General features: G+C 44.0%; 1 protein-coding gene across 1 annotated transcript in view; it reads right to left on the bottom strand.

Annotated features, from left to right (window-relative positions):
• The window catches only part of SCTR (secretin receptor), a 25873-nt gene extending 8033 nt beyond the window's left edge, over positions 1-17840 (bottom strand). The window contains exons 1-9 of the mRNA XM_009572196.1: positions 17796-17840; positions 13716-13842; positions 8948-9058; positions 4875-4978; positions 4492-4589; positions 3381-3513; positions 2043-2196; positions 1891-1951; positions 1277-1346 (exon numbers count right to left, since the gene is read on the bottom strand). Of these exons, the coding sequence (XP_009570491.1) occupies positions 1277-1346; positions 1891-1951; positions 2043-2196; positions 3381-3513; positions 4492-4589; positions 4875-4978; positions 8948-9058; positions 13716-13842; positions 17796-17840 (903 nt within the window). The remainder of the gene's footprint in view (positions 1-1276; positions 1347-1890; positions 1952-2042; positions 2197-3380; positions 3514-4491; positions 4590-4874; positions 4979-8947; positions 9059-13715; positions 13843-17795) is intronic.
• Between the last annotated feature and the right edge of the window lie 276 nt (positions 17841-18116).

The following is an 18116-nucleotide window of genomic DNA, read 5'->3' on the forward strand; positions in this document are numbered from 1 at the left end:
CAGCAATGACTGTTAGCCTAGGAGCACAAAGGAGTTTATCGGTGTTGATTTTCTGCCCTTTGAACTGCTAAGGACTGTGCGCTGTGAGGAATAAAGAGATTAGATCTGAATTCTGGAGGACTGGCTGTTTGTTTGTCTGTGGCTATGGGCTTGAGAAAAGCCTCTTTTAGAGGTAAAGAGCCAGAATCACGCAGACGGCTCCTGCCTTAAGTGGCTAAGATAGATGTGATCAGGATTTTGAGGAAACTTGGAAGGGGGTAGCAGGTGACCCTCAAAAGTTAAATTAAGATTGTGCTTTTCGCTTTGCAGAATGCCTGGGCCTTGTTGGCATTTAAATACTGCTGAGTGGCTCCTGGAGCATAAGGGCTGCTTCATTAAGAAAAATAAATGCTGCGGCCTTGTTAAGTTGATCCTGAATCACTTGTGTGGTCTTCTGCTTGTCTTGAAGAACTGCTCAGTGGTAAATGGGAGCAGAACTTTAACACGTCATCTCTGCTGCTTGGGTTTCCAAGAGAGCATGCAAGTGTTGCAGTTTGTGTTTTGAAAACATAATGGCTCCTACAGGCAACACAAAAACCTCGACCAACTCTTGGGTTCTCACTTGGAGTGCCAGCACGTTACTTGAGAGTAACTAGCGGCTTGAGTGTTTCTGTACTAGGGTTTCAGATTGATCATTGCAGAGTGGTCTGCCCCAGAGCATCTACTGCCTTGCACTGGGCAGGTACACGCTGAGTTTCAGCCTGTGCCTTATTTCAGTGAGCAATACCATAATAGTATAATTGCAGTCCATATGGTGCGTGCAGCCTGTGAACTGCTTTCATTGCTGAAAACAAAAGCTAATGGTCACGTTAGGCAAGTTGGTTTTGGCTTTGCTGAGAGGGGCATTGACCCAGGGACACAAAGGCGATTGTACTGAAATATACAGCCACTTCGTTTCTCCTTCGGAGCCTTCCTTGAAACAGTCCAAAACAAGCTTCCACAAGCCAGCCAAGTTCATATGAAATCAACAGGATGTGGAAACCTGATATTCTTCAGGCTCTTGCTTCTTGGGAGGACACTCTAGCTTCCCTTGTGAACTTAGCTTCGGGGCATTAGTTACTGACTAAATCCTGCTGAGCAGAAGTTGCTTAAGCAGTAATTCATGTGTCACACCAGTTCAGGCACATGTCTAAGATCAGTTCATTAACACACTTCTAAAGCATGTTGAGTAGATGATCTCTGACTTTACAATATTTGAAAATACAGTTTAAATCTCCTTGTCCCAGAAAAGACTTACAAAAATAGACAAAACTACAGGGCCTCTAATGATCCACCAGGTATTGGCATTACTGTTAATGTCCCAACACCTGTAAAAATAGAAGAGAAGGTGCAGTCAGTTATGAAAACACTGGTGTCTTTTCAAAGGGGTTTAGTCTGCTTTATAATTCAGATAGGTCCCTATTCCCTTCTTCTACAAAATTAATATCCTGTTCTCACTTAGCTGTACAACATTTCTGACAGAAAACTGTCCACCTGCACAGGACAAAAGTATATATCCTGCCCTTAAAGTACAACCATTGTACAAAATTTGGAAGAGAAAAGAGAAAGGAACAAAGTTTCACCGATCAGAAAGTTGAATACGGATGCTGAAAACATCGTGGGCTGAATTCATACCTGAAGGCTACCTCCTACCCTTGAAAATGCTCAAATGAAATTTGAGGCTCTTCCTCAGATTGCTCAGCTGGACCTCTTTTCCTGCCCACACTAGGATCCAGGCTCGCACCACTGCAGGGTGGTGGTTGGTTGGCTTGGCTGCCAGCGGTTAGGAATGAGCAAGACCCCGTGGAGCTGCCTGAGTGGGGGCTGCATGCTCCCCCGGCGTGCCACCTTCTCCCCCTCCACGCAACTTACCCAATATTTTCATGGAGCTGCCTAGCAGTCGCCCATGCGGCCACAAACACAGTTGGGGCACCTGTGATTGAAAAAGCTAGTTACTGCTCCACAAGTCCATCCCAAAGGCAAAACACACCCACAGTTATTCTTACTGAAAGGAGAACCAGTACCCCATCCAAGGGCGATGAACCACCAGAGGAACTTCCTTTCCGAGAAGAAAGAAATAACCAGGAGAGTGTGGAGGTACAGTCCCTCCACGAGGAGCCAGCTGTAGTTAGACATGATGCAATACTGAAAGACCACCATGGTGAGCTTACACCCAGCCTGAGGAAAGAGAGGATAATTAGCTTCTGCCTGGGTTTGTATCTACCTTCTAACAGAGAGGGAGCTGTAAATATATCTTGGCAAATAGAGATTTTATAGTAATTAGGGGACTAAACGGGTGGCCTTGAGACAGGCGTTCACATGACAAGAAAGCAGGACTGGCACTCGTAAATGCATTAATCAACTGCCGCACTAGCAAGAACCATGGACACATGGGTTTGGGTTACTGTCTCACTCAGAGGAGTTTTACTATTACTACCTTATTAGTATCAGTAGCACTAATATCACCTTAGAGAAGCATGTGAATGTATTTGTCAGTCTTTTTTTCCTAAGAAAAAGGGTCAATAAAGACAAGTTAAAATTTACTCAAAATGTTCTTGTTCAGCAACAAAAATCCAGCAAAACAAAGCCTTTTGTTTTGTTTTTTTTGTTTCCCTCCCTAATTCTTATCTTTTGGTTTAAAGCATTGAACATTGTCTCCAGTGCTCCCCCCCTCCCCCTCCCAGTTTTCAAAATATTTTGCTGCCAATAAAAAGGAAAAAACAATTCAAAATTTGGGAGGTTCCTTTTCCAGGCTCTCTGGGTGCAAACCCATGTCTTACTACCAGGTCTCGCACTGTGGTATAAGTCAGCAATACTTAATGTGTTCTCATAGTTTTCCTGCTAGCCTCATCTACCCAGATCAAAAATCCATGTAAGAATCTCCACCCTGGTGGTGTATCCTGTGTTCATAGCCTGAGACAGCCATGTTTAGGCATTTCTGGATCAATATGCCGAGCTCCTGGTGTCTTCTGTGGCCATCTAGTCAACGCAATCAAGATGATGAAAGCAGGTACCTACTTCAGACTGACCTGGATGCCCTCTGTTCCAATACTTGTAAGGGCACCTATAGCCGGGAGGAACCACACCTGGGTTTCTGTCTGTATGCTCCAGCCTGGGCTGCTTTTGTGTCCTCATGCCACTGTCACCCACGCAGAATCCCCCCAAACAGGGAAATCTCAGCTAGGAACAACTGACACGCAGGACTGAGCGATGGAGAAGGGACAGGGCATACCTTTCCTCTCCCATAACCCCTCATGCTGAATGGAAAGCTGAGACAGAGATTTCCTTCCCTGCACACTGACTACTGCTGCGATCCTGCTGGGAAACTGAGGTGTGGAGCAAGCTGGAAGACAGAAGGTTACCGTGTATGCCCCGCAGTAATTTGTATCTTCAGAGGAAAACAAAACAGCATCCTTGATAAAGTTGGACGAGGCTCGCAAAATGAACGATGTGAAGAGGTGCATGTGGATGTAGTTCCTCGTACAGCGAAGTCTTCTGTTACAAAAAGAGAGAGAGATCCTGTGAAGTTGCATTCCTAGCCAACACGGGTAGCTTGTGGCTGTAAACAGCAGGTTTCAATCCTTATTAATGCTAAACAGACAAATTAATAATGTTGTTTTTCTGTCTGTGAAAGGAAGACTAATGCATTTCCCAAGAGGGATATCCTAGGGAGGACCTTAAAAAGCTAAAGTCACATCTGCTCCACTCAGATACTAAAACAAGCTGAACACTGCCAGAAGAATTGCAATTTCATGCCAATGTGCTTGGTCTAGCCTCCCTCCCTCCTTTCTGGAGTAACATGAACCCAAGGTGTTTATCCACACCTGGGTGGATTTATTTGGTTTGCCTGCACTGTGCACTTGGGCCTGCAATGTTTCCTGTATTAAATCTCCACATAATCTGGCTCCAGAAGCCGTACAGCCTGAAGACAAGTTTGCAAAGTAGTTGGGGTTCCTTCTGCCCGGAGGTGCCGCCTTGACACTTAGTGTAAAGGAAATTCATTTCAGTGAATAAGCAGCAAAGTACAAATTCCAGGTTATAAGGATGCGTGAAGATAAGCAGACTGTCAGATTGCTGCTGTAAACCTGAAACACCTTCCCAGAAGTCAGTGCAGCAGCACTTAGAGAAAAGTGTTAGCCACAGTCTCAAGTGGGGAAAAGAACAGCAGGGGGAAAGACACTCTGCCCGAGGGACACTGAAGTCACAGGTGGACCTCAGCAGGGGGGTGGTGCAAACACCAGTCTGCAAAATACGTCCAGCTACATTTTGGAAAGGACAGGAGAGCACAATATGAGGAGCAGCTCCGACATTTTCTGGGGGACAAGACTCAGATCATTTTTGTCACTGATCTCTGCAAAGGTTTTCAGAAATACTTCAATTTTTAACTTGCCCTGAAAGCCAACAGAAGGATCTGTGCCAGCTGAGATGACCAGAAGTCCCAGCCAAACACAAACCAGAGATGCTTCTCCTCACCTAAAAGAGACCAGGACCACTAAGGCTATCGTCAGCGTCACAAGGGAGGTGCAGTATCCGACAGTGTACATGGTCTTCAGAGTCATGAAATAGGAACGCTGCAGGGGAACATATTTTCACATCTTTACCTTTGACTGTCTGGTAGAAATCAGCCCATACCAAGAGAAAGGTGTCTCCTCCCATTTAACAAATAAATTTTCCTGTAAAATCAGCTACTGAAGTTTTACCCAGAGCAACCCATTCTGATCATTTGGAAGAAGCATTTATACTGAAAAACACCTGTAACAATAACCCCACCTGAGTTAAATCACATCATTCAGTCTCTCCTTAACATGTTCCTGCCCCAAAGCAGCAGATCTGTGGTCACAGGCACTCAGACTCACTCTTGCTTCATTTGTAGTGTCATTGACATTGTAGCCGCAAGCGATATCAGGTCTTGGATATGGGTCTGACCAACCAACACTCGTACAGTTTCGGTAGACAAAACCTGTGTGGTAACAACAAAAAAAGACAAAACCAGGTGTGCTCATTTCCATTGTATCTTTGTTCTCCTCAGGGATCAGTCACCAATGTGTAGGGTTGCTCCAAGAGCAAAGAGAATATTTTCCCCCAGGCAGTGCACTCTGCATAGCTGGAGGTGAAATACAGCTGAGCTAATTATGTTGATACTCGCGCAGTGTACTTGTGTGGGTCATAATATTGTTTGCCCACTCAGGGATGACTGTGATGGATGTGTTTTTATAAATTGCAACATAAATAATACTGTTTGGTACATCTGGTGTTTCTTGGCCGGTATTCCAAGATCAGCAAACACATGACTTGTTCAATCACAGGTTCATGCTCCACGCAAACCTGATACTTTCCTGAATGCTCCCACCTCCTTACTGTGGTTTGTCATGGTCTGATGAGAACACAAAACTTTAGATGGTCACAGATTTTTGGTGAGATCTAAATGAAAACTAAAAGGCTTGTCCCAACAGCCAGGTCTGGGCATTATCTTACACTGTTGATTTCCTTGCTTACTTGCAAATTAAAGGCTAGGATGAGATTCCCCTCACTTAAGTTAGCCTTCTGAAAGCTAAATGCTTGAGCCCAACTGTGTCCCTCGTGGCTGTCTTTTCAGTCAGTGGAGAAAAAGAGGCATTTGCAGAATTCATCTCATTTTCAGACAGACATCCGCAGAGGGCAGTTTGTCTGACCCACTTCTGCTGGGCCATCTGACTTTTAGAATCCTAAAGCTGAGTGAGATGGATCCCCAGCAAGTGGCACATGGTTGAATAGGACAGGTTTGAACACGTCCATATTCATGTTTGGAACTAAAGTGGAAGTGGGAAGTCCTGCCCTACTCACCTTACAATCTCAGTGGAAGAAAATGACCCTAGCAGGCATGTAGGTTATGCGCTGAAGAGAAGAGAAACTTTTACAAAGAACTAAAACCACTGCCCGCTGTCCTAATCACATTAACCTGTCAGGTAGGAGCCACACTTTAGAAACATGGATTGAAATCCTGGCTTTGCTGCAGTAATGGCAATACCAGCAAGGACTTAGAGAGGGCCTGAAATCAGCAGCCCTTCTTAGTAGAAGCCTTGCCAGAAGGCACCATAAAAGTCTGGTTTTGCCCACACATTTAGCCACAGAGACTCTAGGGCATCCAGTTTCTGCAAAACATCCCCACAGTGTTGAGGGAATGGAGGGAGATGCATATGCAGCAGTGTTTGGCACTGGTTTATGCTCTTTGGAGCCCTGCTGGGACTGTCAGGACAGAGTCAGGGCTCCTGCTACCTCTGGGCTAATTCTGGTGACCTGACAGCATGTCTGCACTTGATTTGAACTCACCTCTGTAAAACTGCAAGGCACAGCAAACACACTGAGATCTCCAAGTGGGAAGAGCTCTGTGTGTGTCAGTATCAGACTACTCTTCTGATGCTTTTATGAACATCTTGTTTCAGCTTAGCATCTTTGGAAGGGCCAAGCTTGCTTTTTAAGCCAGGTTTTCTATACTCTGCTGCAGTGCAGCAACGACAGAAGAGAAACAGGTCTCCCAAACACTTTTCTCCAACCTGCCTTGGCACCCAGCAAGGGAGTGGTATGGTGGCAAACTCTCTACTTCAGCTTCAATTAAGTCACACGTACTTAATTCAGAGCAGAGTGTTGTGCTTGTAAACATGCCTGTAACTGGTTTTTGCCTGAGGATGTCAAAGTAGATCAGACAAGAAGAGGTGAAGTTCTGTGTTTGTGTGTGCATGCGATTGTGTTATATGCAAAGCATGGGAGATTATGCAGAGTGTATTATATTGATGGACGTGAGCACAATTTTCACAATGCTACTTGCTTATAGGTGACACACTGGGGAAACTGCAGCATGAGCCACTTGGAGCAGACTCGGGGTCTGCAGTCTGTCTAATGATCGCTGCTTGGTGTTTACTGGTGCCTTGGAGGCTTTTGGAGTTGCCTAGGCAAGGGGGAACACTGGCTAAAGGGATGGCTGTGGAACTGGGGCCATTCGATGTGGCCTTCTCATCTGCTTCTGAATCCCCACAGTCATCACACCTTTCCTCATTTCTTGCCTGATACACAATGTGCAGGTCTGGATGTGAACTTCATGTGGTTCCAGATCATTTTGTTTCTTTGGTCTGTTATGTGGGAAGGAGCCAGACAGTCTGGGCTGCAAATGCAAGTCTAGATGTCAGCACAAAGCTCAACAGCACGGAGACCAGGGTTTGGTCAGAGCTCAGAGCTATCTGCGTCCCTTAACGTATGAGTCTTTGGCATTTGTGGCTGCCCATCTGCTTTGTAAGTGGTGAGGAGAGAAAACTTTTGCTTTTTTCCAAGCAAACAGATCTTTGTTTTTCTTCTGCAAAATTGCTTCAAACAGGGCAATGACTGTAGCAGTAATTAAACGCATGAGTCACAAGCCAACCGCAGTATAAAATCAGAGAAGAATGTGGCTATGAGAATGGGAAGAAACTATTGCTGACTTTGACCCAAAATGCCAGATGCAGAGACCGAAATAAGATGCAAATGCCAATGGACCATGTCTTGGGTTTCTGTTTTGAACACTGTCACTCTGATTATTGCCTATCAGAGTGGTTCAGGTCTCAGCTTCTCAATAAGGAGGGCAACTAAAGTGTAAACCTGTTAGACTATCTCCAAGATAATGCAATGCACGTTTGAGATGTAATTATGACCTTTGGATGTACAAATTCCTGTTTTCCTCCCCGGTGCAAGGGCCAGAGGCAGTGAGCGGTTCCCTCTAGTGGCTGTACCAGCAGGGATTTCATTTAATATATTTAAGGGCCGGTATCACTATGCTAAAGATTTGTGAGTGCATGCCGGTTGGATGATTTCCTCAGCGATCTGTGTCTTTGTGTAGTTTATCCTCTGTCTTTAAACCAGATTATAGGATTCAATGGGCAGCTACTGTTTGTGTGTAGAGAAAGGAGCACGGTATTTATTTTAATCTGAATGGCTCATGTCTGATTTTATTTAAAGAGCACTAAGTGCTTCTCCTCTGACTTATTTAATCTTTATTAGACAATCTAATACTTTGTCTCCTGTTCCTCCCTCCATAAAATGAATCTGTCTGCTTTTCTGTAAGTACTGGACCTCATTAATCCGTGTCCTATAACCAAAGAATGCAAAACCCTCTTCCAAATTGAATCATTAACTCACTAAAAAGAAATGCAAGCACATGTCTTGGGCATTGCTGAAAAGTAGAACTGAACAGAAAGCAGGCAGAAACTCCTACTTAATGGCTCATGATTACTGTAGTATACTGGGAATAAATTACACTTCATTTCTAGCTTAGAAATCCCAGAGAAAGGACAACAAACGTTGCTTGAGCTCATCTTTTTTTGAGTAAGTTGTTTGGTGAGCCATGAAACCCGGGTTCCCATGAATTTGTGCCAGTCGTGTGGAGCCTGTCACAGCCAAGGGATGAACCCCCAATGCAGACTTCCTCTTGATGGAGGCAAAAAAAGGATCTTTTCCCCCTACGTGGCTGGTTGTTTTGCCAAAACTTGTATGAATGTAACGCTGTGTGAAGTTTTGTTCTCATCAAACTCAGCTGAGATCAGCCACTGTCTCTAAGAGTTATTAGAAGGGGAAAGATGGACAGAAATACCTAAACAAAGAGCTTGAGTGGAGAAAACCCTTTCCTTTAAAAAACCATGCTAAAAACCTGCTTTTCAGGATAGCATTTACTTCCTGCACTTTTCTCCACCTGGCTAAGAAAAATAAACACTTAAAACATCTTGCTACTTTAATTCCAGGCTTTCCCACATTTAGCTTAGTGTTGGAAACGGAGCTGCTAAGTGACTATCGTTCTTTAAAGGAAGCAGAGACACAATTTCACTTCAAGTTCAGACCTGACAGTAGCACCTTTGTAAATAGCACATTTAAAAATAAAATAACAACAAAAAACACCTGGGCAAGAAAAGCATATTTTTAGTGTTACCTTTTTTCCCAGTCAGCATCTGGAAGAATTCAGGACAGTGAGCCTTGACAGTCTGTCCTATGGCAGATGAAGGCCAGCAGCTCATGTTATCCCACATTCCAGCACATCTGCCTGTGGGGGGGCAACAACGAAACACCATGCAGCATCTCCCAGTGACGAAACACCATGAAACTTCTCCCAACAACAAAACACCATGAAACATCTCCAAGCAACAAAACACCATGCAATGTCTCCCAAGGATCAAGGCAGCTACGGGAACAAAGATGCTCAGTATTCTGAAAAGCAAGCTGGATGAGACAGAGCAAGTCCTGCTGAGACCTGTTGAGACCTGGAGAGGACAGAACAGGTCCTACTTGCTTCAAACCATCCCCAGCAAGCTCCAGGCCCATCCCATTCTGGTCTTTGACTCCACTGGTCTCTTCTAGCCAGACAAAGAGCAACTTGGGCCATTGTGAACTTCGCATCAGGCCCTTGGCTACCCATCTGTCTTCTGGTAACTGCTGAATGGCCCTGGAAAGGTGAAGGAAACCAGATGTGAATTTTTTAGCTTACTTTTCAGTCTTTCTAAAGCTTCCACTTTGAGTCACCCTGATGTTTTCCTTACATAATCCTTCTGTAAACAGAAAAAGATACAACTTGAGTAGGAGTTTAAACAGCTTCGGAACAATTACTGGGGAAAGGGCAGAGAGCAACAGTATCAATGTCATCCTTGTACCACCATAAATAATCCTCCGCTTCTTTATCTCTTTCATTATGCCAAGACTGCGCTGGAGTGAATAACGCCAACAGACCACTTGCTGGGCTTGGCTGCAGGTCTCAATGGCTTTTCTGCTGAAGGAGAGCAAAACTTCGCTAAGCTCTGCCAGTGCCTGGGACTGTAAAGGAAGATCATCACATGGGTTCAAACCATGCAAAACGTGGGTTCACACCAATATGCCGGCACAATCTACCTGTACTGTTGTTCTTTCCAAGGCCAGGCCTCTGACAGTGTGACCTGCCTGTTGGAGGACCCATCTCAGAGCAGTCATTGAACCTGGAGTCCTGCTGGGCTCTCTGCAGGCATGAGCCCGTGGCTCAGTTGCCCTCCCTGCACCTTCTGCCACCTGAGGCCTCCATCACCTGCAGGGACTGACCGACACTGCCCAGATTCACCCATTTCCCTCAGTTAGGTGCACGGGCTGCTTATTTTAAGGCTGGGCTTGTCGTGGTCCCCTCCTACAGTCAGGATATGAGGGAGGCTTTTCCAGCTGCACCCTCAGCTTGGCTGTTTGGCCTTCTGGCAGGGCTGGTAGAGATGCATCAGGGAGCCAATGGTCAATGGAGCACAGCATGACGGTGATCTCAACTTAGACATCTTGCTTAGGTGCTAGAAGCTGGCATGGATGGATTTTGGCCTGCGGTGCAGAGTGTTAATAGAGAAGACCAACAGTTGATGCCCCTTGTGCTACAGAGAAACTGCAATCCTGGTCTTTCTTATTTTGCTCTTCTCCAGACATAGGCTGAAATCATTTAGGCTGGTTCCCTTTTGCCTCCGCTCACTGTCACTGGCTTTAGCAAAGCCTTCTCTGTGGGTTTTGTAACATGACAGGGAAAAAAGAGGCCACTGGAGCATGCCAGGACCACACTACGCCTGGCAGGTCCTGGCGTGTGCCGAATGCCCTCACGCTCACTGAAAGCGGAGGGGAGGAAGTACTGAGCGCTCTCTTCAAATGCTTCAGGCTTTATAAGGCCAGCCTCCATTAGCCTGACAAAAATATTTACATTTCTAGAAATGTATTGTTTTCCTAGACAACAGTCCTAGTGCCTGGAAATACAGAGCTTTTCACAGCCAGGGCACCTCTGCTTTGGTGTCCTCACTGTGCCAATGTTTATAGGACTTGGTAACCATTTACTTCAAAGCAATAGTTTAATGGCAAATGAAACATCAACTTGGGTGATATTTATGCCTAGCCATGATGCATTGTTTGGATTATCAAACCTTCATGCCAACACCACCGGCATAAAGCCCTCAAGACTCAGTACACAGAAAAACCTGGCAAAATTATGATGTTGGGATGGTCTCTTCCCAGGAGGAGAAAACAAAAAACAGCCGAGCCATTCCTCCTGCAGGTGGGCTTCTTGCCATTCCTCACAGAGCAAAGCTGGTGCCACCTACCCCTACCTAGCTAAAGAACCTTCTGGGTGGAGGCAGAGCACAGCAGCACCTCCCTGATGTCCCTGTGCTCTTTGGGACCTCCCTCAGGTAGCAAACAGAGCATTCCCCTAGCAGCAATACACAGTGTCACCATGACCAGAGGTCTCAGACCTCCAGCAGCTTCCCTCCCCTGCTCCCTGCACCTGAGAGAATTATCCCATCTTCGCTCATGCACAAAAAAGAGCATAACCATGACCTGGGTTACATTAATGTAACACTTCTCCCTCTAGTATCATCAGGGCAGAGTCCTTATACTGCAGGAGGATAAGAAACACTTACTGCTCAGGTACTTTTGCCTCATTCACCCGCAACTAATCCTGTGTGTTTGTGCCATTTTCGCAGAGATGTGAGCACCGCAGCAGAGATGGCACTGTGGAAGCTTGTCCCCTGCTTTGCCCTTCTTCCTGCCTGTACCAGTCAAAGCTTCTGGGGTAGGTGCAGGAAGGATGGGGTATGGAAGGTGAGCTACACCCTGCAAAGCTGCCTTTCTCTCTCCCTGCGTGACCCGCCAAGGACATGCACTGAATGCGCAGAGCTTTGTTTCTCTCTTCTTCAAACTGAAGTCCCTGTATGGGATTTTCTGCACACGGACCTCAGACATGCAGATAATCAAAGGCTGGAGGTATTTTCAGATGCATCATTTCCCAGAATAAAAGCATTACTCCATAATTTACTGAGGTAACAAACCCTCCTTGACTAAAGACCAGCAGAAGGAAATTCCTGGGCTCTCTCTTTGAGAACCATTACTTGGGGAAAGACGTGTATTCTTCTGGGGTTTCACTGCCAGGAGGTGTGTTTGCAGAGTTACAGAGAAGGGCTTAGTCACTCTGGCCACTTTAAGATTAAAGCTTTCTGCTACAGCAGAATGCCTTGTTTGATCTGACTTGTAGTGTTGAAAGAGCAATTTTGTCAGCCATTGGAAATGCTTTCTCAAAGGTTTAACACAATCCTATACTTTAAACTTCCTTCTCTATAGATTTTGGCAGAGGGGCACAGAGGGTAGAATTATCCTGTTTAAAAATTTCCAGTAACAAAAGGCCTCAGGGGAATTTTTAAAATTTAGATCCAACTTAAAACTGGATTAAGTCTCTGTTGAGGAGCTACTATTTGACCGAGATAAAATGATACCATCTGTAAAACGGTACTGCCTGCTAATGCTAGTGATGGTCCACACCTGCACGGTCCTGTGAAGTTTAACTTGTTTGCATCTTCCGAGCTCTGGTGCAGAGGAAATGCAGAGCTCAGCATTAGAGCCATGTCACAGGATCAAAGCAGAAAAATAGGTTGTCAAACCATCCTCCTCTTTGGTGAAGGGCACCGGGGAAGGAAACAAACAATACTGATTTATTCATATAATCAAACTTCTTATATGTAATGATAGAGATCTGTATTCTGGAGTATCTCGCAACCTGCCATGAGGTACCCTGTTACTGCTACATGGGCATGATGCCTGAAGTTGTGCTCACACCCATCAACCTGCAAGGCTCACAGGGATAAAACAAAGAGAAAAATGCTAGGCATCCTAAGAAACCAGGCAATAGATCTTGCCTCTGAGTCCTTTCTTTGGGCCAGGTCACAGTGACACAGTTCTGTGTCTCCAACACTGGAAGAGTGAAAGAGAGAGGAAGGCTTTGAAACTAAGAAAAAGCCTCAACTCTTGCTCACACAGTAGCTTATCTCTGGCCAGGACACCCTGCACACAGCACATCTCACAGCAGTTCCTTCACTTTCCACGCTGGTGAGGACCTTGCCATGTCATGGTCCACAAAAGTCACCCAGAAACAGTTCAGTCTGTGAGATGCTGTGAATGACACAAACACATCCTTAGTGGCGATGGCTGGTCACACACAAAAAATAGACATATCTGTTGCCTCCATCCAACATACTCTGCGAGATGCTGACCCAGCTGCTGCCTAGGGGAGCTAACACTCAGTTCATAGGCAAACTTCAATAATTGCTTGCAGTTACCTCTCTGAGACCCCTTGCACATGAACGCACTTGCTCAGTTGTGAAAGGGAAGCTGTCTACATGATAAGGACTCAGTACCACAAGACCTTCCCAGGCCAAAAAACTCCTTTACATGATGATAAATCCTCTCTGAAATGCAAGAGCTCTGTTACGTGACAGAAAGTTAGAGCAAGGAGGAAGCAACGAAGACCTTCAGGCCACGTGATTTAAATGTTGGCTGCTGGTATTCATTGATTCTGAAGGCAAATATAGTTAAGTAAATTTGCACTTACTGGGCTGACTTTATAAAAATATCCTTGTCCAAGATGAGAAGAATTCCAAATCCTCTGCAATTTGCAAGATTTTGTTGCTGATGTGCTCTCTGGTTGTGAGGACTGCAGTTGAGCAGCTAAGTTAGAAGACTCCTACGACTCTTGCTGTCACAGTAAGGTCAAAATCCCACCCTCTGAAGCCTTATAATAGATCTTACCTGGTTTTCTTCTCCTAAATGAGAGATGCATACAAGGTGCATGCCTCCTATGGGAAGGAATGTGGGGGTATGTGATTTTGAGGCCACCCAGCTCACTCGAGAGCAGTTTTTATTGTCCACATTCATTCAGCCTTTACCTGAGCTCAGGAGTGGATCCTTCTCGGGCGTTCTGTTCTTCACCTCCAGGGAGAGAGTCTCAGCACAGTTTTCTTCCTCCTTTTTCAGGACACTCAGGAGATCGCAGACAGGCGGGACAGCTCTGATCTGCAAATTTTAAAAGCAGTGGAATCATTTTTCCTCTTAAAACTTACATCTCCTGGACAGGATTTACCCTTCTTACGCTTACATTCCCCATGCAACCCTACCAAATAATTGTGGGCAATATTTCCTTGAAATACAATCTATTTCCTTGAAATACAGTCTATTTTCCTAATTAAGTCTGCTTTTTTATAGTAGCAGCAGGCAAGCACAGACTGAGTTTCTGCCTTCTCCCTTTTGCTGACATTACTGCTATTGAGAAAAATGAATATGTTATTCTGCTAAATTAAGTACATGAGCAGGATGTTCTTCCAAAAGACTGCAGAAACATCCAGGGCACTGCTGGACTCTCCTAGAGCAACAGAGAATTAATTAATCACCCCGACAGTGTTAAACCATAGATCTGGCAGGTCATTTTCCCAGGCACAAGTGATCCAAATATGTCCACTGGTTGCAGACCACCCAAGCCTGTTTCACTGCTGCTGATCAGGAAGCTGCAGGAGCCAACCTGAAAGCAGAATCTCACCCAGATTTTTGCGAGAACCTAGTTGGTAATTTGTCCTAAGGTCATTTTCTCACCTTCCCATCTTGCCCCATCCTCCTTTCTCACAAAGCAGTATGGAAATGTTAGTCTTAACTCAATCCCGATATAGCAATTAAATTTGCAGTTTACGTTATATGTACCTGGACCAAAAGGAATGTACAAAACAGCTACCAACCATTAAAATGGCATGTATTAAAAATCATCGCAAAATGATTTGCAGGACAAGGTCCCACTTGTTATGTCTTGCAGTAAAAAAGTACTTTTACCATTTCTATTACTTTACCAGTTTCTATTATTTTTGACAATAAAAATACTAAATAAAAGCAGGTTCCCATTACAACAAATTAGATAATTCCTCCCTCATGAGCAAAACCAAAAATCTTTATAAATTCCCACTATGGAACTTACATGTACATATATGTATATGCATCTTCATATACATATACATACTTAAAAGATTAAAAGCAAGTCATCAGGACGAATTATTTTAAAAATATCAGATAGAATTTTTTTATGTACTTCGTGCAGGAAAAGTTAACCTGGCAGCATCATATTACTACTCAACCTAATCAATCTTGTAGCATTGCTGATCACTTTCAGATTAGATTTAGGAGAGAGAATGATCACTGAAAACCTTGTAATGAGAACTATTACTTTTCTACAATTAAATTTTAGCCTATCAGACACCAGCGACTATATTCCCATTCATTTTGGCTGGAAGTATTCTGGGTATTGCATTTATGAACATAGTTTGATCTTTTCAGCAGCGTACGATGCCTCATCTAATTGGTCTGCTGTGTTTGACTTCAGCATCTTTCTCCCTTGTCTTTGTGCATCATGAAATAATAAACTAAAAACCATTTGATTTTGCATAATGTAATGAATTTTCTGGAATCACACATGCAAAGAATTCAGATGAAATAAACTATCCTCTGGTGGCAGGATTTAAATGCATTTTTAATCCATGTAATATTTGAAAAAAATAGATTTTTAAAATCCATTTAATCTTTGAAAAAAATAGAAATGTCTGACTGAAGTAACATGTCTGACTGAAGTAACATGTCTGAAGAAATGTAATTGCATTTAGTAGTTTCAGTTGTTAGCTGAAGGCTAAATTGGATAATTTCTAAATATTGATAGATTTTTTTAAACGTGCATTATTTATCACTCTCTATTGTTATCTATTTGACTACCAATAGTAAAGCAATTTAGTACATTTTCAGAGTTCACAAGTACAAATATGACAGTTAAGACCTACAACACACTTCTGCTGTAGTATCTATCTCTGTCCAAAAGTTGCCTTGAAAATACATTAAAAAATAGTATTAGTGTTGAGCATTTGAAGCGGCCAACAGAACCGGTCTGGTTTGCATGCAGGTCGTTCAAGATGATACTGAACATACGTAAAAAAAAATGCCAGCGATCACATTAGTAATAGTCTCAGAAACAGAAAAAATTTTCACCTTAAAAAAGGTTGTACATCTTGTGGGCACCGTTTCCTTTTAAGAAATGTAGGTCCTAAGAAAGCTTTTGTTCTAGAAAGTGATTTAAAGGCTACGTTATTTCTTTATGGCTAGAATGAGGCCACACGCTTTTAGCACATTCAGCTGTGAAGACCACCCTGATGATCTGATAGAGCATTATTTTCTTACATAAAATGTGTTGCTCAATCAGGAATATGGTGTAGTTAATGCCTTACAATTACTGTTTTACCTCACCAAGTGAGGTAAAATCTACTCTTCTGATCAGATACCACTGTCTGGTAATAGACATGCGGGTAACCAGATCTTAAACCCAGAGAAAGCAGAGAGCCTCCAGGTGCTGTTTTAAAGACCTTGTTTTCCACAAATGCTGTCCCTCGGTCGGTCTTTGCCAACACTGACATCCGACAGGGCAGGCTGGGCGTGAGCGGGGCATCGCAGGTCCGGCACGGCTGTTTGCTGAGCGATGCAAAATCCTGCTTCCCATGCCACAGCCAGATAACCCCACACCGCTACCGGCTGCGCTCAGTCTCGCTCATGTTTATCGTCCACAACTGGGAGCAAACAGCCTGTCCCCATGCCTTGAAATCCAGGAGGAAAACGGGCTCGTCTACATGCGGTTTCTTCATCTCTTCCTAAACAGTTCACTGAAACCGCTCCCAGCTCACAGGCTGTCAGATTTTGATGAGGGGGCAAGACATCCTAATAATTTGTTTAAAGAAACAAATAATGATAACTAGATGTCCAGAATGGGCAGAAAGCTGCAGTTTGTGATATTGATAGCAACAGCCAACTACAGTTTTTAACCTGTGAAATGAATGGATCTAAACACTATTTAATATAAATAATATTCGCAGCCACAGAATTCACAGCCATTTAATTAGAAAGTAAGTGGGTTTAGTTTAATGACAGGATTTAAAGAAGAACAAAAGATGCCTGGCAAAATCAAAATAGGTATTTTGAAGGATTAGAAAGAGAACAAGTGGAAGGAGATGCTCTCAATGGCACCCTGAGCAATGACATCTATTTATAGAGTCCTTTAGGTAATATCTAAGAATAAGAAAACAAAATGACAAGAAAACCATCACAGTCACTATTTTTATTGTGGAAGATGATCAAAAGGCAAAAAAGTTTGCAGATTGCATTCACTCTGCAATTAAAATGTCTAGGCAGAGCTCAGGTATTCTCAGAATTTGAACTAAAACCCCTGCTGGGACAAATAGATTGATTTTTCCATTAGTTGAAATGAAACAGTGATTTTTTACATTTGCCGAGAGTTTGATCCTTTCCCAGCTTCTCACACCCAAGCTGGACATATTTCAGTCTTGGTTTTATATGCTTTCAAAATATGAATAAGCTGAGCAGCACCTGGAGATCACAGCCCAGGTTCAGCTGTCCTTCCTGACTTGTCTGAGCGCCCAGAGCTCAGCAATGACAATCTGCCACATAAATTCCCAGTAAAGTGATAAAGATAAAAGAAAGAAACCAAACTTTGTGAGTCAAACATCGCTTTGCATTTCTTCAATCTGAGTCAAGGGAGGCTTTGATAGTGGTGGGCATTCGCCCTCAGGGGATTGCTTGCTGGTGTAAATCAGCAAGGCTTCTCTAAATGGCATCAAATCTTTTCTCCTTCATCACAGAACCTGCTACGTTTACCAAAGCAGGTTAGTAACACTGCTGTCTTTATACAGATGGGGAAATTGAGGCATGCCACTGTCTTTATACAGGTGGGGAAATTGAGGCATCCAGCATCTAGCCATCTGGCTACTGTCAATTAGTGCAGGAAGCAGCAGAAGCAAGAATAAACTAAAAAAATCCCAGCTTTACACAGACCTTCTTAAACAAAGACACCACGACTTCATGAAATAGAGGTGCACTTATTCAGACAACATGTGATTCCATGCAATTGGGAATAAATAGCTCTAAGCACCTACCAGGATGGTTGAAATCCAGAAGATGGTTACCCAGATGGTCCACATAGTCAATCACAGGTTGTTTCCTTCATCCCTTGCGCACCAGAGGCCACCGGGCTGTCTGTGTGCTCTCCAGCGTGGCTCTTCGCTCCTTTCACTTTACCCCTTTCCCTCCTCACTTTTTTCCCTTCCCAGCTTTGACCATCCTTAGCCAATGTTTCTCTCCAGCTGCTGAGCCCTAGAGCGCATCAGCAATGACAGGACCCCCCTGTCCACCCTCCAAGCTCTCCTCCTCCTCTGCAGAAGCCTCCTGTCCCAAGAATAACAGCACCTCTCTTGAGC

The sequence above is a fragment of the Fulmarus glacialis genome, unplaced genomic scaffold (assembly GCF_000690835.1).
Source record: "Fulmarus glacialis isolate BGI_N327 unplaced genomic scaffold, ASM69083v1 scaffold31252, whole genome shotgun sequence".
Classification (NCBI taxonomy): domain Eukaryota; kingdom Metazoa; phylum Chordata; class Aves; order Procellariiformes; family Procellariidae; genus Fulmarus; species Fulmarus glacialis.